The following is a 26811-nucleotide window of genomic DNA, read 5'->3' as shown; positions in this document are numbered from 1 at the left end:
TATATGCACTGCCCCAAAAGTTTCCCTGTTTATTTTGAAAACATTAGATATGCAGTCTAGCTCTAGAATAGCTTTCTACACAAAGAAATGAAAACATCTCATATGAGCCCCCAGCTTTAGTAAAAGTGGCTCTTTACCGAAAAGTGTTATTGGCAACTTATGCAGACAGCCCACTACATATGGCAGATCATTGTCCACATTGGGAGGATTGTGGCTCTTTGTCCCACAACTGTATCACTACTTGGACTGCCAAAGTTAGCTAAAAAGGATGTGGTTTCAATGACTTTTGAAATTGTCATTGAGCATAATTCCACTGTTAAGTTTCCTTGTACCATGGCTGGGCCGGAGTCAAATATGAAGTGCACAGGTACTGTCTGTACTTCTTTGGCTACAGAGACATCCAGACTCACAGCTACTTTCACAGTTAATCATGAAAATACTACAGAATTTTTTATTCTGTTGGTCTAGCTCACACCTTATCTTTGCCAGTGCCTGCCACAGGATGCTCAAGGAAGAGTATGAGATTTTTTTTCTCATTTGTTCTTTGAGAATTTGTTAATCATCATCCCCCAGATGCACCACAAGTTACATGAAAATGGCTGTACTCAGCCAGACCAGAAGGTGCAGCTTTTGACATGCACCAATAATGACCACACAAACACAAGTGCACTGGTGGGCAAGCACAGACCCAGCACCTGTCACAGAGCAGTATCAGATCTGTTACCTTTATATACAAATAATCTGCAACCCTTTTGTATTTTCAGATTAAGTATCTAGGGTATCTGGTAGCAAGGAACTGTACGCTTTGGCAATGCAGTCTGTAAAACATGTTCTTTCTTTCAGTACGCTGTGTTCCTTGTATAGGAGGGGCAGTGAGCAACTTCCAGATTCATCCTTGTGGTGCCTATGAACAGTACAGCAGTGCCTATCAGGCACTGGTGGACTTGTGCCATGAAGTAAGGACATGCTGGCATCTTGCATTTTTATAAGAATAAATCAATCAGTCAAAATCAGTTTTCAAACCCTACACACCTTGAAACTGCAAATAAACTTCTCGTCACAAAGTCTGTATGTGCACAAGAGAAGGGAACTAACAAATGAAACATCTCTAAGTTAAACATTAGGAAGATGCAGGATCTCCAACTCACCAGGAACTTAATAGACAAGATTATTCCCCCTGCCCAAAACATCTGCTTGAACATTATTTTTGGCTGTGAACTTGATCTCTTTGTTATGACTGTAAATTTTCAATTTGGTAGAAGGAACTGCTCATCTGTCCTTTACTCCAAAAGCATGAGGTATTGTGAACATCTCTGTGAAAATCATTTGATGGTCTACATAAACCCACAGAGGCAGAAGAGAGGTTACTCGAGAATTTTAGACAGATTGCACCTGCTGAGGCATAACAATCACAACACATTATTCTCTTTAATAAGCAGGTCAACACAGCTTTTTTTTTCTCAAAAAGGTTAAAACAAGCTTTATTTTAACATACAAATCAGATTGTGTACAAGGCAAAAACAAACATACCCCTATAGTGATAGGCATATTGTGTCTCCACACAGCAAGTGTAGCCACTTGTGCTATAGTAATCCTGAGATATGGGAAAAAGCCCTAACAATCTTTTTTATAAGGCAAAAATACCTCCTTTTAGTCACTCTTGCTATAGTCACCTTCATTTGGGAATTAAGAAAAAAGATTATTGAGTTCCAAGGCAAGAAAACAAATAACCTACAAGCAAAATACTCAAGATTTGTCTAATTCCCTGCTGTCATCGGGGTACACCAGCAAGAGCACTTGGGGAACAAATCAAGAGATGCAAATATGCAAGGTTAATTCTTTTAACACTGGAAAGCACGTAGAAGAATGCCAAGATATTTTTGCTACCTTCAACTACTACTGTCTTCAAGAACTGTTTGGTCTGTGTGTCAAGCTTACACATCCTCTTAACTTAATCCTCTACGCTGTGTGTTAAGTTAGTAAAAACATCCCAACTATCTTTGCTTCCTTTCACTATGAGGTTATACATGATACAGAAATATCTTTAAAAGCTTGTAAGAGCAGTAGAACTACAGACATTTAAAGTCATGTCTCTAACATTAAAGGCTACTTGAACACCTGTATTTTGCCAAAAGACTGTATTTGTCATTAACTGACATTAAAAAAAGGAAGTCTCTTTTTAAAGTAAAAGTTAAGGGAAAGTTATAGATAGGTTTGGGTGTGTTTTTAGTTTTGCAACATACAAAAATAAGTTACACTATATATTATGGCTTTCGTTATCTACTCATTTAGTAGAAGAGTGTTACCGTGGATTTAAACACTAGATGTTGTCACTAATTTGCTGTGTTCTTCAGACTTTCCTTCTTTGAGTTTTCAACTTGTGAAAAGAAACAACCACATATTAGAGGGAACATTTAAGAAGCTTCCCAAACAATTTAAATAGCAAGGAGCACTTGTAGAAGAATCTTTCAGAGAATAATTTATTTTAAATTTTAATTTCATTTTTAAAGTAATTTAAAAATGAAGTTTTAATTTAATCTTCTTGGCATAAATAGAGGCCAAGCCAAACATCCCCCACACTTCAACAGTCAGAACTTCATACTGAGCCTCATTTCAGAAATGTAGTCACACCAGTATGATACTATTATGCTACTGAAGAAATGATCTCTCTTTAATATTTGTTATGTTAACCATACGAGATAATAGTTAGATTTGGTATGCAGCTATCTTAAAAAGGCTACAATAATGTATAAGCCAACAAGATTGAAAACTACAACACAACTGCTCAATATTAAGTCTTGTTCACTACAAATAGGGAGAGGAGGGTGGGCACAAGATGCCCGATCAAAGACTGAAAAGACCTTGTTTATACACTGCTGTATTATTAATGGCTGTGCATACTTACATTTTGAAGTCTAAAGTTGAATTCAAATTGGACAAGCTATGAAAATATTCAAATACATGTAAATAAAAAGAATTCTAGTTTCATAACTAAAGTAGTAAAAAAAAACCCACTCATTGTGCAGTTGAAGTAGCATTTGCAACAACAAAATTTACAGCAGACAAACATAAATTTCACACTTACAAATTCAATAAGCAAGATCGTGGCACCAAATTTGAGAATATTTTCAAGCTCTCAACTCAGGACAGAAGAGTTGCCAGTTGAATAAATGTAACTGACTACTTTCCAGCTCCTTGTAAACAAGGCTCCATGCTGAGCAAAAGAGGAGCTTTCTCTCCCCTTTTTCTTAAAGAGAAGTATCTGAAAGGCAAGCTGCAGTGATTGTTTCTGACAGCAGTAGACTATAAAGAAGCAGATAGAAAAGTAAGTATATAAAAATGTTCTTACAGAAAAGGGATCTGTCCTGGTTTGATTTTGTTTATGAAAAGGCACTTCATATTGCTAAAACTCAGATAACACAGTTGTCCTTTTAGTTCTTCCGTTAGAAGGCTGCATTTCAAGGTGGTTAGTATGAGTATGCAAATGTTCTTTATACAGTGTCTGTTACAAATTTTATAATTGCATATAGTATCTTACACCAATTATTTAGAAGAACAGATTCATGTTCAAAATAATATCAGGTCTTGAAACAATACTTCAGTAATGATGGATGATCTGTCACAGGCAACACATCACCTGTAGTGAGTTCATGCTAATAAAATTAGCGATATAAATCAGAAGTGAGTCCTCAGTCTTTTGTTTTCCTCTCGTAGTCTCTCAATTTCAGCTATTAAGCTTTCATTTACAGAGTACCTTTCAAGTAAAGCGTGCATTTCATTCTAGAGAAAAGAAAAAAGTCACAATCAGTAGTAATAAAGTTAACAATTCCAGTTTTATCCTATCCATTTTCATATCTCTTTTGAAAATTAAATAACATAGATAATTCTGGTTTTAAAAACTTTTGATAAGAAAAAGTAAGGGGGTTTTTATGCTGACAGTATTTTGATCATTAATACATTAGTGAATATTTTATCAAAGGATATTTTGCAGACCTTCAGGAAGAGAATCTACTAATTCAGATTCCATTAAAATGCTCAGTATCCAGACAAGGTCTTTTTTAAGCAGATCAAAAGAACAAAGATTCATAAAAAGGTGAAGCTAAAGAATATAGAACAGTTCAGTATGCATACAGTACCTACAAGTAAAGCTTTCTATTTGAATTCCATCTGTCTCCTCCTTACCTCAGCCCTTGGCCCTTTCCAAAGGACAGCTGAATTTGTTTCCCTTTTGCCTTTTTTATAACTCTTGAAATATGGCATTCACACTTACCCAATGCGTACGTTCCCTTTTTTAGCAAGCATAAAACAATTTAACAGATTCCCATTCATACTTTCTCCCTCCTTCACATCAAATCCTCACTTTTTTGGTCTCAATAAGCAAAATAGATTTTCAGTTTTGAGAGAAGATGGCATGCCTTGGTATTACCAAAATGGAAAACTGAATGTATTTCCCATCATGGTCTTTGTACATACCAACTGCATATGGAATTGTTTGATCATCTCCACTTGCAAATTCACAATATCTCGATGGCATGCTTCTCTGGGGGAAGAATTGCAAAAGGACAATGCATAGATTTATTTAGGAAACAGTCTTTCTCTCCAATCCTCAGCACCCAAAACTCTACAATTCCTCACTTAATAGCATCGTGAAACAAGAGTCTAAAAACCTTTAAATCATGAAACATAATCTTCTACAGCTTATTTTCTGGAATAATTTTGTTATGACATTGATTTTCATAAGTACCATTTTTTTCAGCATACAAAAAGGCGTAGAATCTTTTCTGTTTAGAAACCAATATATACATATATGGTAATATCAAGATTGGTTTTTTCACTTGCAAGCTATAAGCTTCTCTCCTTTTTACCATTCAAAGCTGATTTTCAATCCCTAGATCACAAGCCCCACAGAGAAAGATATGTATCTGTAATTGAAGATACAGCTTTTCCATACATGACTTTCAACATTTTTGTAAGACGGCCCAAAATATCAACTGTGATAAGTGATACATTATTCTCAAGCCCACAGAATGCTCCAGGTTCATCTACATAAAAAGTAGTGGCAGTGCTGTCTGTGAAGTGACATGAATTTGTTAATTCATGGACAGCCATTCCACATTACAAAAACCAGGCTTGAAAACAGCCTCTACCCACTACATTAATACAACAGTTCCAGATGCTGAGGAAGAACAAGAACAGCTCACAGAAAAGCAGGAAAGCTCACAAGCCCTTCCTGAGCAGTGTATCACAGTGCAATCAGCTGAGACTGAACACTGTGCTATGGATACCAGTGGCCTGAGATAGTAATGCGTTTCTTAAGTAGACACACAGATCTTATTTCGTTCTCCTTTCCTCAAACTTATACCAAACCCAAAGGGAAAACATTCTTCACTTTCTCTTTACACAGTTTATTGTGCTGCAGAACTCCTATTGGAGGCAATCTTCTTTGAGTGTATCAAGTATAGATGCCAGCTGGCAGCTTAGAAATTCAAAGATGTAGGTTATCTCCCAAAGACAGGAAGATCAACAAACAAACAGCTGTTTGGAACCAAATGAATTATGTAGTCCTCCTGGTCCTTTTCTAAAGGTTTATGGGGTTTTTTCCCCCATTACTGGAAGAGGAATGAATTTCAGGCAAGAAAGATAAAAATCCTTTCCTCCAATTCCACGGGCTGAAAGGCAGTTACATCAATAAGAACCTTGCAATGGCTCCATCCCTCTTAGTGACCCCATTACAAACAATCTTTTACCTTCAGTTTGAATGTATCTACAACTTACAACTGGGAAAAGGGCCAGCAGAGCCTTCCAGGCACTCCAGGATGTGTAGGTCAGAAGAGAAACACGGTATCTAAGGCTCCAGACTTCAAGATACTGGAAGTAAGACTGGCAAATGTACCTTCCAACTCTGGGATGCCTAACACAAACTTTTAAAAAACCACATCTGCAATACATAGACTGCATTTTAAGTCATGTGAAAGTTACAGGTTTTAATCAGATGTGTGATTATTACCAAAAAATCCCAGGAGAGTTCTACTATACTATATTTATGCAAAGACATTTACTAACCTTCAGTGTATTTTTTCTGTTGGCAGATAAAGAACAGCCATAGCACATAGACCTACTAGGCTAGTACTTCATTGCTTTTTGTCATCAACATAGCAGTGTGTTGATGCAATCAACAGCAATCCTTTTCCTCTGCATCACCTCCATCAACACACTTCATCTTAAACATGGGTTGGGACATAACACTTCATCTTAAACATCTTAACTGCTCCAACTTCTTCAAACTCCACTCTCATGCTAATTTGGCTTCTTTCAAGACAACTGGAATGATGGTTAGATATCCACAAACTAAGTGATCTGACATCAACCATCATATACAGCATGGACATTGTTTTAATGAGGAGCTTCACCAGTAGAAATACACACTCACTATTTTACCTTACACGTGCTATGCTAACGACAATCAAAGCCAACACAAATCAACCGTCTAAATCAAACTCTCCACGGTGTCAGCCTGAAGAGCAATTTCTCCTGCTGGAATGGGGAGACGAGCAGGGAGGGAATGAAATCAGCACAAAGCTTCAAGAAAAACAGGAAGGACCTCGTTATGCAGATTAAATTTACCATCCGAGAAATGTTCAAACACTCATTCGGAAAACACGTTATCAAAGTCATTCACTGGCAGCCCTCAGAGACATCAGTCTAATTAGTCATCAGTGCTATCAAAAACTAAGTTTCATACCTAGATTTCCAAAAACAGGACTATAAATGGGCTATAAATTTTCTAATCCAAGTAGAAATTTGTTGAAGCAGATGCTAAAGCATCTTACTAAGAAAAGGCATCATTGAAAACAACAATATTCTGCCTGAATACCCATACCTGAAGTCATCCATTGTTTCTTGTATCATGTTCTGAATGAACTTTATTTGCATTGATGTCAGAGGTGCATTTGGTCTGCTACTCCCAATGGTTTCTACTATTTTTTCTGACAATGAACTTGCAAGTCCAGCAGTGACAGGTGATGTTATCTTTGGACCTTTACAGTTAAAAATAAATTAATTGAACAAATAATTATTTTTTTAAATAGCAGTGTAATGAAGTACAAGAGGTTTTTTTATTTGTCAATATTTTGAGGTTTGTCAGTATTTTACCTCAAAAATTACTTAGTTTAAAAAATAGATTCAGAATTAGTCTTTTCATAGGCAACTAGGGACATTCTAGGAGGGCTAGTTGGATTTATAGAAGAATCAAGATCAGATGTTCTTTTTTAACATTAAGTCCATTTTATCTGATTTCACATCAGTTTACAATCAACCACATCTAGAACTGGGTCAAGATTGTCAACTTACCTGTTGAGGTAGTACCATTTACTGGTAGTTCATATGCAGGATGGGCCTGAATATTCTTCATTAATCTCTCATTTGTATCAGGAGTGGATGATGGTGGAGGACTTAAAGTTATAGATTCTATGTTTGATGAGCTTGGTTTTGAAACCTGACAAAAAATAGTGTTTTTTAATAAAAAAGATGAAATCTACATATCACAATTGTCTAATTGCACTTGAAGACTAACTTTACATGAATGCACTTTTGAACATTTTTGCTTTTTGGAATCTACTCAGAAATATATGCTTTTCATTTCCTAGCAAGATATTGAAAAATTGCTAAAACATTCAAAATTGCCTCAAGTGCATACACAGAAGTGAGTGCAAAAGGCAGGGGCCTCTTAATTCTGTGATGAAGTTATAGCATCATTCCTAGCAAACTCAACTACTGAAAAGCAATACAAAAGCAGCTAAGGTCTCCACATGGGCATATCAAAGATATCTCAAGAAGGAAAAAGAGAGAGATGAAGAACAGGGAAAGAATAAGGTGGAATTGATCCAATAAACAACAATTATACTGATGCAACCATCTAGTGATCCTTCTTGATTTTCTAGAAAAATCAAAATACTTCTCGGGCTCCCCCAGTTTTGTTTCCTGTGAACTTATGTAACCTGGGCTTATTCAAGAGAAATATCCATTTATCTTCCATTGCTGAAGGGACGCCTTGCACTTAAACTGTGCAAGGTTTTACAGATTTGTATCAATAGTGTGAACAGAGTTGCAAAATAAGATTAGATGGGGCATTATTAGGGATTTTTTCTTCAAGTAGTAGTATTCTGCCAAGATTCTAACAAGACAACTCATAATAAGAATACCTGCTTTAAGACTTCTTTAGTTTCTTGTTTTCCAAGATTAATTTTCTTAGTGTCAGTCTCTGGATCTTCTTCTTCTTCTTCTTCTTCTTTAATTGGAGACCCTACAAGTGCATGTATTGGGCTAGACTGTACCCCTTGTGCACTACTGCCCACTGGGTTTCTTTTTACAGGAAAGGCAGCAGTGAGCTGTGGGAGAAAATCCAAACCCGCAAGGTAGGACTGAAAGTCCAGACCTAAAATGAAACAGAAAGATGAAACACACAGGTCAATAAACAAACTCGCACCTAATCTATCCCACAATTAAAATGCATGCACACTCATACAAAGCCAATTAACAAAAAACCCACAAAACCTCAACCAACCAACCAACAAAAAAGCACCCCCAAAAAACTAAATCCTTAAATCCAATTTATGCTGACACTATCCTTATAAAAGTAATGAAACACAAAAAGCCTCTATAAATCACAAAAACTTGCATAAAGAAAAAATAAAATAACCACTTTAGGATCATACTCTTGATTTCCTGCTGCCATGTTCTATCTTAGCACTTCAGTGTGTCAGACAATTTCCATCAAAGTTCATTTGTTTCAGTGTCTGCTTTTTTCATGTGTTTGTTTCCAATGGTATGACAAAACTAGCATGTGAGAACTAGCATAGACCTCCAGAAGCCTAGCACTGGCATATGCTTACCATTTCCTTTTCCTTGAGGTTCTTCAGTCCCTTTATTTGTGATAATATCTAAAAAATACCAGAACATAGACAAATGAAGTATTTACTTGCGCATTAAATCAAGTTCATAATCAAAGACTAATTAAAATATCAAGTAGGTATCGTGGTCAATAATACACAAATGACATGTCACACTATATGCAGATGAATGATGCTTTACAAATTTCAGTATTAGCAACTTACCATCTCTGACCGGAGAAAACACATCTCCTAAACTACTTCGACCCAAATGATCAAAACTATTTAATTCGGCACTTTTCCCATGATCTGTTTCTTTAGATGGAATGACATCCAAGCTGCAACTATGGGGGAAGCCTTAAAAGACAAAAACATTCAATTAGTAATTGAAATTTTCCGAAAATAACATACATTATGCCTAAACAATCTCCAGCAAGCATGATACCTGCAAAGTCCAATAAGCACTTTAGAACCATCTACGGATACCAGTTAGAGGGTCAACTTTAACTCCTTCATTTGGGCTGTCAGCAAAGGTGGATGTAACTAAAATCTAAGGTACTTTTTAAGAAACCTAAGATACAGCCGGAACTAGTGACTGCACCTTCTGCTAAGAAGGTAACCACATTCAGATGACCAAAATTCAAATTTGCTCTGCAACAAGACAAATTTTCTCCACTGGGGTCAGTAAGTATTCTAAGGGAAATTCTGTGTCAGATCTCTTTTAAAGCTTACCTAATGATAATGCTTATTTCTAATATTAGGAAATCAAATTGGAGTTACAGCTGCAGGCAAAAATTAAAAAAAAACAAAAAAAAAACCACCAAAAAACCAACCACTTGTTCCTAGACTTCTCACCACTCTACCAGGGAAAAAAAGTTAGCTTTAGTAGGCATGGTACCAAGGATGCTTGTCTGAAGAATGGAAGCATATTTTAAATCCCCTTCCCCAAAAAAATCCAGTAAATATTCAAACCACAGTTTTTAGAGATGTGAACTGAACTGCTCAGCCAGCCATCTAAATAACTTTCACAATGTAATATGTTTGAAAACCCCATCAGGACTGCAAGCAAGCCATTATTCTGCCCTCACTGTACTGCTAACTCAAGAAGTGTCTAGATTTTGAATGTGAGGTCTAGGCACCGAGCATTAGTGCTGTGCAATATATAAATAAATCTTTTATAAATAAATCACCTGTACATACAAAAGCTTTACTTTGCATCTACTTGAATTAAAAAAAAAAAAAAACACCAAACGAACAAAGAAAAAAAACCCACCACTGTTTATGAAACCTCTTAAATACTTCTCTGTGTGGGATTACTTGAGGAAGTGATCCAAATGTGACTGTGTGGATACCTGCAGTTAATCATGTCCAAGTATCTACATTAACTGGAACCTGAGCCAGGTTTAAGATTTCACTTTTAAATGTATTAATATATCACATTTTCCAGTCCTTCAGATGTGTCAGTTGCGGCACATACATAGGACTGCAACTTGCTAGTGAAGTAAATACTTGGCATACGGAGTCCAACTAGAAGTATAGTATCAACCTGTGCCAGAATCTAGAGGATCTATGTAGGAAAAAGCACAATGTAAAATAGGGCAAAAAAGTCTTCTCTGCATTTTTACGTTTTCCCAGTAATCTAAACGTGGTAAGTACCTGAACCAGAGAGTTGCTAAATAGAAGTTTATGGAAAGCCAGCTCAAAGTACACCCAAATTTCTCATCACATTCTGACAACTTATACTTTTGCACTTTAAAAATACCTGTGACAGAAAGCCTCAATTTTGTTTAAATATGCTATCAGACCACTTTACTGAACGCCCCGTATTTCTCCAAAGTTAAATCCCACAATCAGGGTCTAGAAGAAATTCCAGAGAACAAATGCAGTTTGTAGTCTTTCATCCATTCCCATTTTTAAGGTTAAAGACCTATCTTCTGAGTATTCAGAGATCTTTACTTCTAAAGTGAACACTCAGTTTAAGGACAACTATTTGTATTACTTGGTAAGCCTTTATTTTCTTCATTTATTTATTACGCATGGTCCTGTTTAAGGGGTAACAGCCATCTTCAGATAAAGATAACAAATCATATATTTTAACTGCAATAAAATTTTCCAGCCCCTTCAGTAATGTTGATTAGTAACACTTCTTGCATACACAGGAAGCATTCTACTTCACCTGATACTTCACTGCATACCCAAGGGAGGTCATTAATACACGTCCCTATGGACTGCAGTGGCTTATTGCTCAATTACTGCTGCTAAATGTATTTCTCCTCATTTAAAAAGGGAGGGGAAAGTGCTGTTGCTTTTAAATGGATTGAGGATTTCTTTCAAGAAGCAAACTAACAGTGCTACCGATCTGATCATATTTTCAGAAGTCTTGAATTAAATAAAATTTTTAAGAATACATTTCACACAGTAGCAGAATTTTGGAATGCTTAAAACTCTTACAAAGAACTTGTTAATTTCAGAGGCATAAATAGCAAGTACTGTTATACAACTAATCATACTTGTATCTATATTTAACCTCTTTCCTACCATGTGATACTGGAATTACGCCTCTCACAAAAATACAGTTCAGTTCTCACTTGGGTTTTTTGACTAGGTTTTTTTTCCTGTGTTTTGTTTGGTTGTTTTTTTTATATAAGGTCTGTTACTCCTATTTATTAATAGAACTACAAACCATTAGCTCTGCATTCTATGCAGACATTGCATCAGAAACTGCATTATGTACATAAGGATAATCTACAGGAAGTCAGAACAAGATAATCCCACAGTATCACCATGATTTTCTCCTTTAAAGTGTCAATACAGACTTCTACTTCAAGCCCAGAATTTAAGACTTCACATGTTCTAAGCTTATAGTAGGATCCAGTTCACTTCCTACAGTCTTATAGTATGTGTAATGCAGTAGGAGAGAAAAGAAGGTGCAGATGTGCATGCACATACATACCAGTACTCCACACAAATGCTCTCCCCTCAGAGAAAATTTATACTGTAATGGTCAAAATGGGAAATATTCCTTCTATCTTCCACATTATGCCAAATATTATTGCAAGAGTAGGAAGACCTACCTGTTTTCTCCTGAAGAATCTCTCCTCCCTTATTCTCATTTGGCAGCGTAAGATGAGAGGAAACTGTTGCTGCTGTCTGAGAGGCAATGTTTTTGATGCCAGTATTTTGAACTCCTCCAAGATTACTACCAGCTTTGACTTCTACTCTTTTGGATCCAGGTTTATTTGAAGAACCCGTAAGGTTAGACTGAAGAAAAAAAATAGACCTTATTAAGAGAAGTTATTCCCTTAGCTAAAAATAAAAATATTAGCCAATATACTTTCTGTTTCAAAACACTTAAAAAATTCAGTTCAAGTTGCAAAGGTTGCCTAGGAGATATGCCTTTACAAGTATGAAAAAGGTGTCTTAATGTAACTTTAAAGAACACGGAAAACATCTGTATTAGTACATAAATGGAAACAGAATTTAAGGTAACAATGGAGTGACCTGGCATGAGGCAATTTTGTTCCTAGGTTTAGACATAGGAAAAATAAGAGATTACATTATTAGGGACTGCAAATTTTACAGAAATAGTCAACCACTAGCAGCAAGTGTGCTAGAGGATGAGGAAAGTCTCAGAGTGGTAAAGAATCCATTTCAAAGTTTCCCTCACTCTCCACTAAATGAAAGCATGGGGTTTCTGGATACAGTAGAGGCTAAGTCTTGGAAGAACCTCTTAAGCCTTCTCTGTTATTTAACTTCTCCACTGCTTTTATATGTGCCTGCAAAAAACCATATATAGGACCATACAAAATACCTCAAGATGAGCAGCTCTGGGTCTTCCCCTTAAGTGGAAGGGCCATTACAGACCTTTCTGCTACTGCTGAAAAATGAACCTGAGGTGCCACAAACTGATCTGCAATGGCAGCATATCCACACCAGGAAATTTAATAGTACTCATTTCTACACTGAGGCTAGGAGTTAAAACCCACTAAAACAGCACTTAGGACTGAGCAGTTTATAATTTCTATGTGAGCATGTTGGCATTATCCAATTTTGTTGCCATCTGTAATGCTTAGAAAGTGAATGCTAACTCTTTTTTTTTTTTTTTGGAACTTAAACTTATGCTTTGCTTTCTCCAATCTGCATATTGAACAATGAAAAGGAAAGCTTTTTTTTTACCTTGGAAAAAGTGCTACTAAACTGAAGACGTATACATTTCACACAGCCTTTGTGAGCAATAACTGTTTTCACTGGTGATGTCAGTTGTCTCAAGTCATACTGGCAGATTTTTCCCCGGGAACATCCTATAGCCAAAGTAGTACCATCAGGCATGAAGTCTACTGTTGTCAGAGGAAAATCAGCCACTATTGTTGTCAGTAACCTTTAAATAGGAAAAAGGACAGGATAAAGAAGCTTTCAGAATTCAAAAGTTAGACTTTTATAAGAGAGTATCTAAAAAAAAGAAAAAAAAATATATGAAAGCTTTCATAATTCAGCTACAGATCAGTTCCACTTCTCCAGTGCCAAGTAAACTCAGTGACATATGTATGAAACACTGGATTATGTTTATACTAACAATTCACGCTTAACAGCAAAAAAACTGCATATGACCCAAAAGATTTCACCAGGACAGGGTCACACCACCTTCCTAAACTGCAGCTCTCACAGCAACATTATTTACTGGTATCATTTCCAGCAGCAATCACACTACATACATCCTCTAGCTTCCCAACTGTATCAACTCTAATCTTGCCACAACTCTAGGAAGAACTTCAGGTCCTAGTTTGCATCCTTCTACTACACCTCTCCAAAATACAGACTTCTGCTGTTATTCAGCTAGAGGAAAAGCACCACTCACACTAGAACCAAGGTCCCATGAAACCACTTGCCATCCTACCCTCTTACTACATAGTACCATCAGCTGTGTCCCACACTTGCTGCTTTTTCAGCCAATGCTCTCCCATATTTAAGGTTCACTATTTCAGCAGCTCTGTGCAACACAGTTACATCTTGTATATTGAACTAGAAAAGCAGGCAAGCAAAGTTCAGGTGCCTGAAGGTCCTCACAGATTGTACTGCCCCTCAGAGAAGTTAACTGCTCTGTATGAACAAGAAAAGCCCATAAGCACTTGCAAGCGGTCACTCAGACGTAGCACCTCTATTAGTTTCCATATACCTTTTTTTTTTCTATTGTTTGCTTGGTTTTTAACTAAAAAAGCAAAATGGACTATGGGACGGGTTCCCCAGTATTGATATGCCAACCACTTCAACCATTCTGAATGTGGACTGAACTAATTATGTCATGTCATAGCTAAGCATGCTTTTTCAGTTTTTAAAAGAATCCTTATTTTGGTTTTATAATCCCAAGGTCTTTAATATACTCACTTTTTACTTAAAGTGTCATAGAGAATAACTCTTTTATCCAAACCTACAGTTACAAGCAGCAGCTTATTGACTGGAGAAAAGCAGATTTCTGAGGCTGGTGCTTTATGAGTATTTTCAAAATTATGATATGGGTTCTGGCTATTTACATCCCACAGAGTTACATTTCCACTGTCAGAAACACTGCCCAGCAAGGATTTCTTAAAGGATGAATATTTCAAGTGTCGAATAGGCTGTAAAACAGACATAAAAAATGAATTTTAATAGCAATATCAAACACCATATTAAATTATTTTACAAAGGCTTCCACTCTGAAATATAAATAGTAAAACCCAGAAAATTCATTTCGCATTACAATGCCATTTTTGCTATCGGGGGCAGACTTTTTTTTTACCATTATGGGGTATCATATGAGCTGATTAGCAAAATGAAGAATGAAGAAAAAAAACTTCTAGAAAAGTTTCTTAATTCTTCAGCAAGTCATACAGGAAAAACTCACACCACATCTAAAATTAAAGGAGCAAAAAGGTACATTATCTCACCCACTGGTCTCCTGCCAAAAATGTTAAACTTAATTCCCATTCACTGATTTTAAGCACTTGGATAGAAGCCAATTTGATAAGACACACAGACTCCAGAGTTAAACAAATATGTAGGTCCTGAAGAAGAACAGACTTCAACCTGTGGACTAGGACCACAGAAGAGGATAACTGACAGATAATATGCCTGGTTTATCATACACAGTCTTGCTATCATTCAACCACATAATACAGGAACCTTACCTCTCAGAAAAAGGTATTTTGTTTCCACTACATTGCTTAGGAAGATGTTTCAGAACCTCACCGATCTAATACTAAATTACATTACTCAATTTCCTGATTAATTTTACCTATGACCCATCTGCACCAATTTACTCCTGTGGTCATAGCGCCCTTACACTTAAACTGTTTCCTAACTCCCCAGTACTGCTTTCCTGTTTTAATGAACAGCAATCTCACCTTCATTCAAGCTTTATTTTGCTACAAACAGTAGGTCAGAGAGTTCCCCAAGTTCCAGTACTATCACAGTATCTTTGCAGCCCTCCCAGTTTGACTCTTCTTTGAATATGGACAACTAAAATCTTACATGATCCTCAAAATATTTTGCAAAGGCAGTAGCATTTCCTCCCTTTTGTACTGTAAATACTCACCCTGAAATATCCTAGACTGCATTTTCTTTTTTGCGATCCAGACTGCTTGGGTTGCTTATTGTCATTTTATATCAAGAAATCCAAGTCCTTCTTTTCCTTGGGAATTTTCAAATCCTAGTCTAGTAAGAAAAGCCTCAGTTGTAACCTAAGTCTGGTACCTTGATCTCTATTCCATTGTAGTTGTTCCCATGTCTATTGTTTCGATCATTTTTGGATACTGACACAATCCCCTCTTATCGGCAATACCTTCCAAATGTGTTTCCTCACAGCTCCACTTGGAATCACAGAATCATTAAGGTTGGAAAAGATCTCAAAGATCATCGAGTCTGACCGTTAACCCAGCACCGCCACGTCCACCACCAAGCTATGTCCCAAAGTGCCACACCTACACATTTTTTGAATGCTTCCAGGGATGATGATTCCACTGCTTCCCTGGGCAGCCTGTTCTGGTGTCTGACTACCCTTTTAGAGAATAATTTTTTTTCCTAATATTCAATCTAAATCTCTCCTGGTGCAACTTGAGGCCATTTTCTCTTGTCCTATTGCTTGTTACCTGCGACAAGAGACCAACCCCCACCTTGCTACTACCTTTTTTCAGGTGGTTGTAAAGAGTGGTAAGATCCCCCCATTTTTCCAGGCTAAACAACCTCAGCTCCCTCAGCTGCTCCTCATCAGACTTGAGCTCCAGACCCTTAACTAGCTTTGTTCATCTCACTTTTACTATCGTATTACTGAAAATATTTAACAAGATTAGATACTCAAGTAGTTAGTATCAATTAGATAGTTTGGTTTATCAGTAAAACAAGTTTCTTACCCATCCTCTCTAATATTTTCTCACAAGGCAGTGAATCAAGTATTTCATTCTAGCCAAAACCAGCTGTTACTATTTTATTTGCCTGAAAACGCTCTCAAAAAGCTATTGTATTGTTCTAGCATAGACCACACCACAATACTGGCTTTTATCCTATTTCTCTCTTTAACTTCATTTTAATGGAGATATGTGTTGGTTCATATGCCTCCAGCATCATTTCCAGCACTTGCACTGCATGTCTCACTGGAAGCCTAATTGCTTCAAATTGCTTTAAAGAGGTGGCACCTTCAACTGCATATTCCAATAGGATTGAATATGACTGTTCATCATTATTATGGTCTTCTACTGGACACAATGGAGATATCTTTATCATAATTTTTCAGGTTTTTATATTGAAGAAATACTGAGAGATTCAGGAATGACAGCTTCAATTACATACATGATCTACATGGGAAACATTCCTGTCCCTCACAGTTCTCTGCCATTTCCTTTTCTTCTTTATCCTTTTAATCTCACAGGTCTGGACAAGTTCTCCATTTTCTTTCACATGAATACATTCCCCATATTACCACTGCTCCCCATTTTTAGCTTTAAAAGTTGAAGACAATTTCACTTATATGGAGTGGCCAGAACCCATCACACTTCTTTACAAATCAGCCAGCTGTTCAAACAGCTAAACTAAATCCTGTTGCTAGGAGAATAGCACCAGGCAGCAAAGACTTGAACAAACATTATGTTTTGAAACAAACCTTAATTCATCCTCACAACAGCAAGTAGATAAGAATCTGGTAGTCTAAATGAATGCCAACAGCAAAGACAAATTATGGGATCTGCAAACAACTCTGTGCAAGAACTCAATTCTAATAAAGCACACAGGTGTTTCTAAATTAAAATCAATTAATAGAATATAGGCCAATACTCCTATGAAGAGAAAATTGTTTAAAGTCAGAGAAAGCACTGCAACCTTGGGCTATTCTACTACTTGTAGAATCTACACAATACAAGAAATTAACTGGCGAGGAAACTACATTCCATCATGCTGAATCAAACACAGACAAGCTAAAATTTATAAGGTTAGTTTGACTTCACATTCCCCAACTCTAAAAAAAGTTACTAGGGAGTGGTGACCCCTCCTAAGCCAGACAGCTAATGCCAGGATCAAACAGGATAATACACTGTTTATCTATTCAAGCTTAGTCTTAAAGAAAACGAGCCCCTAAGCCATAAATCACGTAAAGGCTTTTAAAATTTAACAGAATTACACAAGTCTTTAGATATTTGCTTCACTGTAGGATTAATCCTGCAATTCTCTACAAGTGCCAATTAAAATCCAAAACAATAATAAAGCTATTTTTGCACATAAAAGTAAAAATCATTTTTAGGATCGAAGATAAGCTGATAAACTGAGATAACCAACTAGCTAACCTATCACAAAATTACAGCTCAATTCCATTTTAAATTAAGGCTGTAATCAAACAACTGCCCTCCTTAAGAAAATGTTATATACCCTTTAGAATGTGAACAGGAGCTCTGTGTTTGCAATTACTTCAACACTTCAAATAGCTTTATCCATCCTAAAGGTCACTCAGCTTTGCAGTAGGTCTTTTGATTTCATCTGACAAAATAGTTATTCACGGCGTGTCACTTACTCCTAATCACTTTTTGGTGGAAAGCACTGAATATATCAAACAGGTTGATGCAAGTCGTCCTCACAAGAATTTCTCCATTTTCCAATTAACTGGCAGCATAATCCCCACTCTGGATATTCACCTGAGCTGCACAACCCAGCCACGGACTTCCCTGTAGCTCCTGCCTCACATCCACATTCTTCCTAAGATCGTAACAATCAAATCAGAAAAATGAACTGACTACACAGATGGATTTTTAAGCTCAAACCAAGTATGAAGTACAATTTTGCTTCAATTTAAGTGTGAGACTGGTGATAGATCAAAGACACTGCAGCACCTAAGAGCAGAGATAGTTTGAATTTAACAGAGATTTTTCAACAGAAGTATACCATAATTCCCAAGATGCTATGAGGTTGTAAGGGATTTTTCACCAAGTTATATTGTTTGTGCTAGACAGGAGAAAAATTTAACTTGACACTATCTGCAATCTAGGACTGAAAAAGTTGTTGCAGTAATGGAAAAGGAATAAGTCACAACTTCAGTATTCTTTGCAACATTAAAGGCCAGGTTTAGGACCAAAGCAACAGTTCTGCATCCCCTAGGCAGCTCCTACCTCTGTGAAAATGATTCAGTAAAAAATGAAAGAATGCCTAAAACACAAACACATGGCTGTCTGTAAGACAACACTCACACCAAGAGCACACACTGGAATTTCCAATGAGACAACACAGCTCATTTACTATTGCAAATGCTCTCATATCAAGGGAATTGCCCTTGTGACAACCACAAATTCTTTTAATATCTTTTGAGTCTGCAGAAAGGAACTGCAGTGCCTACCAAGATCCTCTAAGTAGTACACATGCTTTGTGTTAGTCTTCTGCACAGTCTTCCTTCAAACTACTTCTCCCAAATATTACCTGAACACCTAAATAGGTAAGATAAAATCTCATCACTTTTCTCTTTGATCAGCTGTGCAAGTTTAATCTCCAGATTAAATAAACTTATTATTCCAAATACAGGCTTATATTCACCCTTACTGTACAGATGGCTTTCAATAAGTCAGAACCCAGGCTACATGGTCTTTGTCCTTTGCAGCAATAATTGAGTCGTGCATTGAAATCCTGCTTTGGTTTGTGGAGCCAACTGTGTTTTGATCAGCTCTGAGATCTAGAAGTTTGTTCTTGAGGAACCAGTGTCTACCAAGTAAAATTTGCTGTAACCTTTATAGAAGCAAAGGTACTTGAGAAATTTGTATTTCAATGCTACCTATTATTTAAGGCTAGAATGCACACAGTAGTCTGCTTTTTCCTTTCCTTAAGGGCACTCTTAAAAATTAAAATGAAACAGAATAACAAAACATAAAAGCTGTCAATAGGTACCTTCAGTTTCTAAAGACTGTCAATTAAAGCTTGGCAGTTGAAAATAATTTAATACAGATAGCCTACCTGTCGGCTGCCATAACCAAAGGGAGTACTTGATAAATTGGTGGTAACATTGTGTAGGATAATTTCACCACTCAAAGATCCAGATGCAATGTAGCCATCATTACAATTATATACAATGCATGTGACTTCATCTTTATGATCCTGTAGGGAACAGAGGTTAGAGGGAGAGAGTTAAAGATGTTCTTCCTAATTTGTGCTTTTGCAGGAAAACTTCAGCTTGATGTTTGTTTTTTTTTTCTGACCATCTGTAACACTTTAAAATATTATTTAAGGGTTATAATTGAATATCACAGAAAACAGCAGCAGAACATGCTGAAGATAAATCATAATAACTTTAACCACTTCTGATTTTTTGCAGAAGATGGTTTTAATAAGTTAGTAAAGCTAATGGTGTAATTGTATACAATGTTTTAATAAGACAACAAACAGCTATATCTACCACAGGTGTTATTATTAATGTTATTTTAAAGGTAAAGTCTCCCAGAAACCGATATTTGAATACACTTTCTGTTAATCTGATGTACTACTGCCAACTTCCCCTTCTGCATAAACACATATATTTAAAAACTAGCTTTTCAGTATAGTCATTTGCAATGATGATATTGTGTTTAATGAATATATAAGGAAAGATAATCGAGTACTTCTAACCCAAAACTTAGAAATAGATATTTTTAGGTATTGTATTATCTACTTAGCAATTTTGTTTCAAACTCTGACTCTGGAAGTCCATGAAAAAAGAATAAATCAAAGCTATAGTTTCATAGCCTCTTAAGTCAGTGGTGCTAAACGAGAGCAAATCATCTACTGAAGGCATCTGGGAAAGATACTAGACCATCCTATGTTTTGTGCATCATACAGAGTTTTTAGAGAATTCATACTAGATTAGTTAAAAGACAGCTATCTCCCAGTTTTCCATAACACTAGTTCTACTACAGTATTCCACAAGTACAAGTCTTTTCTCACTTCACATATCAGAAGGAGCAATTATCTGGAATGCATCCCTTGACAATAAAGCCCAAACAGAGAATATCAATAAAAAATTGCAAAATTAGAAGTCCATTCTGAAAATTTAAACATGTATTATTATAGAATTGTACTCTGAAGGCATTGAGTTATGCATGCTTGTTAAATCTGCTATTTACAGCACATAAAGAACACAAACTTGAACAAGACACAGATGTGTGCTAGCTCCTATCTGTGACCTTGATCCTACAGATACAGCTGGCAGCAAAACCTGGAAGACTAGAAAACTACAGTTCTTTCCCAGCGAAACTTACCTTAAGGCTGCGATAAATCCTTCTGGATTTCAAATCCCAGATATTGACTGTGCTATCAAGGCCTCCACTCACGATATATGAAGAACTAGAATTCAAGCTCACACATGTCTGTTTTGCCTGATGGAGAAGGGGGGAGGGAGGGAGTATGTTAAAGATAATTAAGGGATTTATTCAAATCTACTTAAAAGCACATTGATGTGTTTTTGTTTTCATCAGTCCCACTGACAGACAGAACTATTAGTAATCTACAGTCATTTCCCATAAAAAGGCATTTAAAATCCAGTCCAATTTGGACATACATTTAATACACCTTAAGATCTAAATATATTAATTAATAAACTCTCAAATGTTCACATTTTCCCATTCCCATTTCAAATTTTTTAGCACCTTTTCCTTCAATATGCGTTTTCCCTTTAAACTATAGCTCTGTAAAGGATAATCACCATCTTCTATTCAGTACTGGGTTTATAAAAAGAAAAAATCCTAAGTTAAGGAAAAAAAAGCTCCTTAGAAGAAAATCAAAAAGTTGTCTAAGTCCTGTACTTCACATTCCCTAAACATTACAGAGAATATTATAGCAGCAGACCTCATAATTCGGTTAAGTGATTCTTTTTAAAATAATCACTGAAGTACTAGCTTTTGAAAAAAATGTCAATCTTAATGATAGACCTACATCGAGGACAAATTATTATTCAGTTCTATCATGTTGAAAATTCACTTTTAAGTTCTCAATATTTGAGTGAAGAAAAAACAAGTCCATCTAATTATTGACATGGTAAAATTGGAAGGGATTGAATTAGTTATAGATCAGATTCAGTGAAATCTCCAGGACAAACACTCCATCTTTGAAAGTGTTTGCTTCAGCACCCTAAAACCAAGGTTTGAACAACTTTACAGAAAATTTCCCGGTCCAAAGTAGCATTAGAACGCTATCCAAGCAGAATAATTAGAATGGTTTAGAACACTAACAAGTCATTCAAGTGACCATGTCAAGAGAGTCTTTTTCTAAAACAAAGTTCAGCTTCTTGAAGTTCATAGTACCACGCTTCCATTTAACAGGAAAAAGCAGCTTTGACTGTAACAGAAGTTCTCCTGTTTATAATTCCATAAGCTGGCACATGTATGCTCCAAGAACAACCTCTGTATAGATTCTTATGTTCTTCAGTGTACAATTCAGATATGTACAATACTGACATTTCAAGGTGGAAAATGAAGTTTGAACTTGAGCTCTGTTCTGTCCCCTACACATTAGATCACATTTGAACCACTGACTGCCTCAGGTTATCAGTATTACTACATTTGTATTTTCCTACTGTATTTTCTTACTTTTATTCTCCCCCCCTTTATATATGTTTAACAATACACAAGGAAATGTTTTTGCATACATGCCCTAACTCATACTAAAATTAAACTGATCCCAATATACAGAACAGATTTGAGACACACAGGATGCAAGGTGAAGTGCATCAGAAAAACAGGGACAAGCATTTACTCATACTTACTCCTTCAGCTATTTCAAAGAGTGGAACAGGTTTGCTTTTACAGCTTGAAACAACTATTTTATCACCAGCAGCAGAAGCACTGGCCAGGTATCTATCTTGGTCACAAGTTAAGAACCATAATTTTAGGATACCAGTGATTAATAAAAGCAACAGAGAGTTTCCCTTACTGAACAGAAGACAGATTGTCTAAACAGCCTAAAGCACTGTACCTTGAAGAGACCTAGAAATAGAACCATAAGGCTATTTTCCAAGCTTTCATTAAGAAGCTCTTGAATTAACTACAGCCCTTACTTTCCAATAAAAGGCAGAGCAATTTCTTTCAGAGAGAAGATGAGAAATATCTGGCAGATATTATTTAAGAGCTCTTTACCACTACGGCAGCTTATCCGGTCTACAATTCTGTTTCACCACCCCCCATTGTAAGAGTCCCATTTATCACTGCAGTTCAAACAAATGTCTGATGCTGTTAGCAGACTATGGATTTAAAGAATGGTTCTGTTCATGACACATGTTAAATTACTTGACCATACAGTTTCTAGAGCACAGTGAGCACATGCCAATTTGTCCCCCTCTTTACTTAATGAAGAACACCAAAGCCCAAATAGTACCTTTCTCTGAAACCAAGTACCCTAAAGTAATAAGAAAAATATTCTATATAGAGCTATGGAAAAGGAAGACTGCCTCTGCACTCCCACCAAATAAACCAAGTAATTATTTAGATCAGTGCCCTCTATGTCTTCAGGCCAATGCCCACTGTGATTTTATATTTGCTTATGTAAGAATAATACAAGTTAACTGGCTGGCTTTAACACAAGAGAACCAGTAGGCAGAGTAGTGCTTGCTACTCCTTTCATTATTTTAAGGCACTTTTTTAGCTTATAGAATTATGCAGAACCAAAACTAATGCTCTATCCCTTACAAATTAACAAATATATGGAGCTCAATACTTCATTGTTTCAGTTTTGGGAGATGAAGAGGAAGCATGACAAGACCAGACCTATAGCTAGAGTTAATTAAACACATGTATGTGTGTATACATATACATGAAAATACTACATCTATGCTTCAATTTCTCTCCAAGCTCCACAGCTGAAACATTCACTTGTGTTCTGATTGTTTAAACTTTTCAGATATTCACTTATTTGCAGACTTAGAGGACAGACATTCAGCACTTGCAGGACTTAACTGCTATGTGCCAGCATACTGTCCTTCTTTCACATCAAGCTGAGGCACCACCACTTTTTCCTGTGACTGCCATACAAGCTGTTCACTTGACAGCACACTGAAACTTCTCATATATTCACCTGACAGTTAGCACCTCTTATCCTTATCCTAGAACAGGCTTCCAAGTCAGAGGTGAAAGATCTAAATGGGTCAGATCCCTTTTGATGCATAAATCACCACCATCCTATGGATGCTTTCCTACACAACCAACACATTTGTACTTCGTCTCAACAAGCTACCAACAATGCAAAGAAAACCAGTACCTACAGGGTAAGAGGTAAGTGCTATCAAGGGCTATCAGAATCAATGAGAAGCTGTTCCAGGAAAAAAAAAATCTTTGATTACAATTCCTCTCTACACTATGTATAGAATTCTACTAAAACAGAAATTGCTTTATTCAACCTTGTCAGTAAATTAAGTGTTGCCTTGAAAGCGAGTATTGTAATCAACTACTGAAGAAACAAATGAGCAAGGTTTAGAGCTGACAGGCAATTCAGGCATATCATAATCATTAAAAAAGTTTTTGCCTCCTAAAGGATGAGAAACTTCTACAGAATCATTTACCACTGTGAGTTGATTCTCTTCAACACAGAGAAGACACAACGTTTTCTTCACAGTATATAAAAATCTTTTTATACAAAACTTCAAAAAGGCATCAGGCCTGTGTTCTGTAAACACCTTAGTAAAAGAAACAAAAATGAAAACCTCAAAAACAAAACAACAAAAAACCAAAACAACCAAAACAAAACAAAAACAACACAAAAAACCTCACTGGAATTTTGCAGAACACCCACAAAACTGGCTGAAACTGTAAAGGATACTATTGCTGGCCCAGCACAATGAGCTGACTGGATGCGAAGGTGTATGTGGGTTGAACTGCTCCACCACAGTCAGCGATGTGGAATCCCATATTTTAATGTCATCTCCTGATGATGCAAAACGTATGCTTTCTTGCATGGCTGCACCTGCTTTTGCAGAAATAAGTAGGTGAAAATACATGCAGTAAAAATATACAACAGGCAACCTAACAAGTCATAAATAACTTCATCTGTACCATTTAAGGTTGTTTTCTTGATAACCGTGACGTTTACCCGGAGAGTTCAATGAATGCTGTTCAGAGGCATACACTAGTGAAAGCAGCAGCCAACCCACACTTTTGTTACTTGAATTCTTGCAGGAAACGTGTGTTTTCGTTTTCACAAAACCACCCCTTCTATGGTATCAAGAGACTAAAATGAAGCTTTTATCTCCACAGTTTACAGCTGCCTACCAAGAAATCGTGAGTATTCCAAGGACCCATTTCCCACCAGTAGATGGGGATATACAAACCAGAATTAAACTGTTGCAGGGGAAGGATGGAAGTTTAGACCTGAAGGACTCACTTCAACGTTAGTCTCACCACCCTAAAGGAGACATACGAGACTCCTTTAAACTAAACCTCTGACAACAGAATACGAGTGACAACGAGTTACCTTTCTTCGCAACTCACAAAACATCAAAAAACAAACAGGCCAAGAACAACGTACAGCTACTTGTTCTGACTAACACCATTTTAAGAGCTAAAGACGATCTAACCGATTCCTGGTTTGTAAAGTTTATTCTCCACGTTTTACTCCGGGTAACTGTAAACTGCCAGCAAACAAGGACTCAAAACGTGAGCCTTCCCTTCAGCTGAAAGCACAGCCGAAGTTTCCGGGACGTTTCCGCACGGCTTTAGGCCATTCATTCGCACTGCCGCCAGTGGTAACGCTGGCAAGACCAGTCCCGACACTCCCGCTCCACACCCGCCTTCGCTCGGCATCAGCCCGCGGGGCTGCTCCTCCCGCCGCGCACGGAGCTCCTCTCCCGCTCCGCGCTCCAGGCCCGGAAACCGCGGCAGGAGCCGCTCCCGCGTCCCGCTCCCGCGGCCTCCATCGGCACCGGCCCCGGCCCCCTCCCGCGCTCTCCCCGCCGCGCTGCGCACCTGGCCGCCCGGGCAGCGGGCCGAGCCCCCGCTGATTCCCCCGCCGGGCCGGCCCGGGGCCGCCTCAGGAACCGGGACAGGGGCCGGGAAAGGGGCCCGGACAGGGCCCGGCTCCCTCCGGGCACAGCGCGCGCTCCGGGGCGGCTCCGCGCGCCGGTCCCGCTCAACATACCCCGTCCCGGCAGCCCCCGCGCGCCGCCAGGCCGTACGGCGGCCCGGAGGGACGGAGCGGGAACCAGCGCCGGGAAGGGCCGGCGGGCACCGGGAACTCTGCCGGGTCACCGAGCGGTGCCGGGACACCGAGCTATGCCGGGACACCGAGCCGTGCCGGGTCACCGAGCCCTGCGGGGTCACCGAGCCGTGCGGGTCACCGAGCCGTGCCGGGGCACCGAGCCCGGCGGGTCACCGAGCCGTGCCGGGGCACCGAGCCGTGCCGGGGCACCGAGCCCGGCGGGGCAGGCGGGGTCGCCTCGGAGCGGTGACGGGGCGCTGAGCCCCGCTCTGGAAACCGCTGAAGGAAGGTGGCGCCGGCCACGTCTTGGCAATGAACCCACCGCGGGTCGGTTTGAGGGGCGCCGCACCCGGCATCGGCCGTGCAGCAGGGACACCGCGACACCGCGGCGTCAGGTCGAAATAAATGACTGCAGTTCACACACTGACAACAGAGAATTTCCCGATCTGAATCCGTTAAGTCAGTTTTTAATTGCAGGCTTCGTGTTAAGAACATACCTACTTGTAACATACCCTGTTACGCCCTTTTGAGTTCCTTCCAGTAACATCAGTTTCCTGGTTGGAATGTAGCTGTTACTCTGGTCATGCTGAATTTTACAGATGGAGAGACTTTTTTGTTATTTTCATCTGGTAAAATAAAAGCTAGCACTTCCTTTAAGGTAATATGTGTTTTAACTGCCTTTGCTTTCTAAACCTAAGCACAAATTTATTTACTAAAAGATTGTCTTTAAAGGAATATTAGAGGTGGAACCTGTAGCAAAACGGTGTCTGTAGAGATGTGGTTTCGAGTCAGTCTTCACCCTATGTACCCTCAGAGCCAGTAGATCTGAAATACCTGATTTACCTTCTTTTCTGATGGAGTCTCGATTTTCCAAGTTCGATTAATTTCTAATCTGCATAAGTGAACACAGAATCAGGGAAAAAGAAATCATGCCACTGTTACACAAAATGCCGTTATTATTATTTCCCTACAGCAATGAGCATTATGTCTTTATTGCATCTATTAATCCTCATTAACCAATCAATCACATTTTATATCATCTATCGTCTGCCTTCTCAGATAGCTGTTAAGGGATCCACAGCATTACTACAAGTCTTCTACCCTCACTCTATTGTCCTAATTTGCTTTTAAACCTGTCATGTTTCACTTCTGAGGCCAATATTCCTTATTCTGTTCTAGCTTCAATACAGAGAGTCTAAAGCCTTTTCTTTCCCACGACCATATCCTCTGGGGTTTTTTTTCCTATATCTCCCCACTGTGGAGCATATCTGTT

General features: G+C 38.0%; 1 protein-coding gene across 2 annotated transcripts; it reads right to left on the bottom strand.

The window, feature by feature from the left end:
• Window positions 1–1443: 1443 nt before the first annotated feature.
• Window positions 1444–25452, bottom strand: NEDD1 (NEDD1 gamma-tubulin ring complex targeting factor). 2 transcript variants are annotated; one of them, XM_050323433.1, is made up of 15 exons: window positions 25307–25452; window positions 24165–24308; window positions 22120–22214; window positions 20618–20734; window positions 19341–19481; window positions 14271–14500; window positions 13065–13266; window positions 11963–12149; window positions 9114–9245; window positions 8892–8939; window positions 8202–8434; window positions 7351–7495; window positions 6881–7037; window positions 4474–4540; window positions 1444–3780 (listed from the first exon to the last, which is right to left on the bottom strand). In XM_050323433.1, the coding sequence occupies exons 2-15, from the start codon at window positions 24298–24300 to the stop codon at window positions 3676–3678; spliced, it is 1995 nt and encodes a 664-aa protein (XP_050179390.1). In that variant the 5' UTR covers window positions 24301–24308; window positions 25307–25452; the 3' UTR covers window positions 1444–3675. The 2 variants fall into 2 exon arrangements, with proteins under 2 accessions (XP_050179390.1, XP_050179391.1); XM_050323434.1 differs by having other exon boundaries at window positions 24165–24311; window positions 25307–25426.
• Window positions 25453–26811: the final 1359 nt, after the last annotated feature.

The sequence above is a fragment of the Myiozetetes cayanensis genome, unplaced genomic scaffold (genome assembly GCF_022539395.1).
Source record: "Myiozetetes cayanensis isolate MyiCay16 unplaced genomic scaffold, myiCay2020 scf3, whole genome shotgun sequence".
In the NCBI taxonomy this organism is placed as follows: Eukaryota; Metazoa; Chordata; class Aves; order Passeriformes; family Tyrannidae; genus Myiozetetes; species Myiozetetes cayanensis.
The sequence above is the reverse complement of the archived record's forward strand: the minus strand, read 5'-3'. Positions and strand labels throughout refer to the sequence as shown.

What these genes read in the sequence shown, in the direction of transcription:
- NEDD1 (XM_050323433.1), bottom strand. Translation starts at nt 24,300, where the DNA reads ATGCAAGAAAGCATACGTTTTGCATCATCAGGAGATGACATTAAAATA. An exon ending in ACCTCAAGGAAAAGGAAATG is followed by an intron (nt 8,435 to 8,891) that starts GTAAGCATATGC and finishes GTTTCATTTTAG; the next exon opens with GTCTGGACTTTCAGTCCTAC. An exon ending in CTAAAGAAGTCTTAAAGCAG is followed by an intron (nt 7,496 to 8,201) that starts GTATTCTTATTA and finishes ATTTTTTGTCAG; the next exon opens with GTTTCAAAACCAAGCTCATC.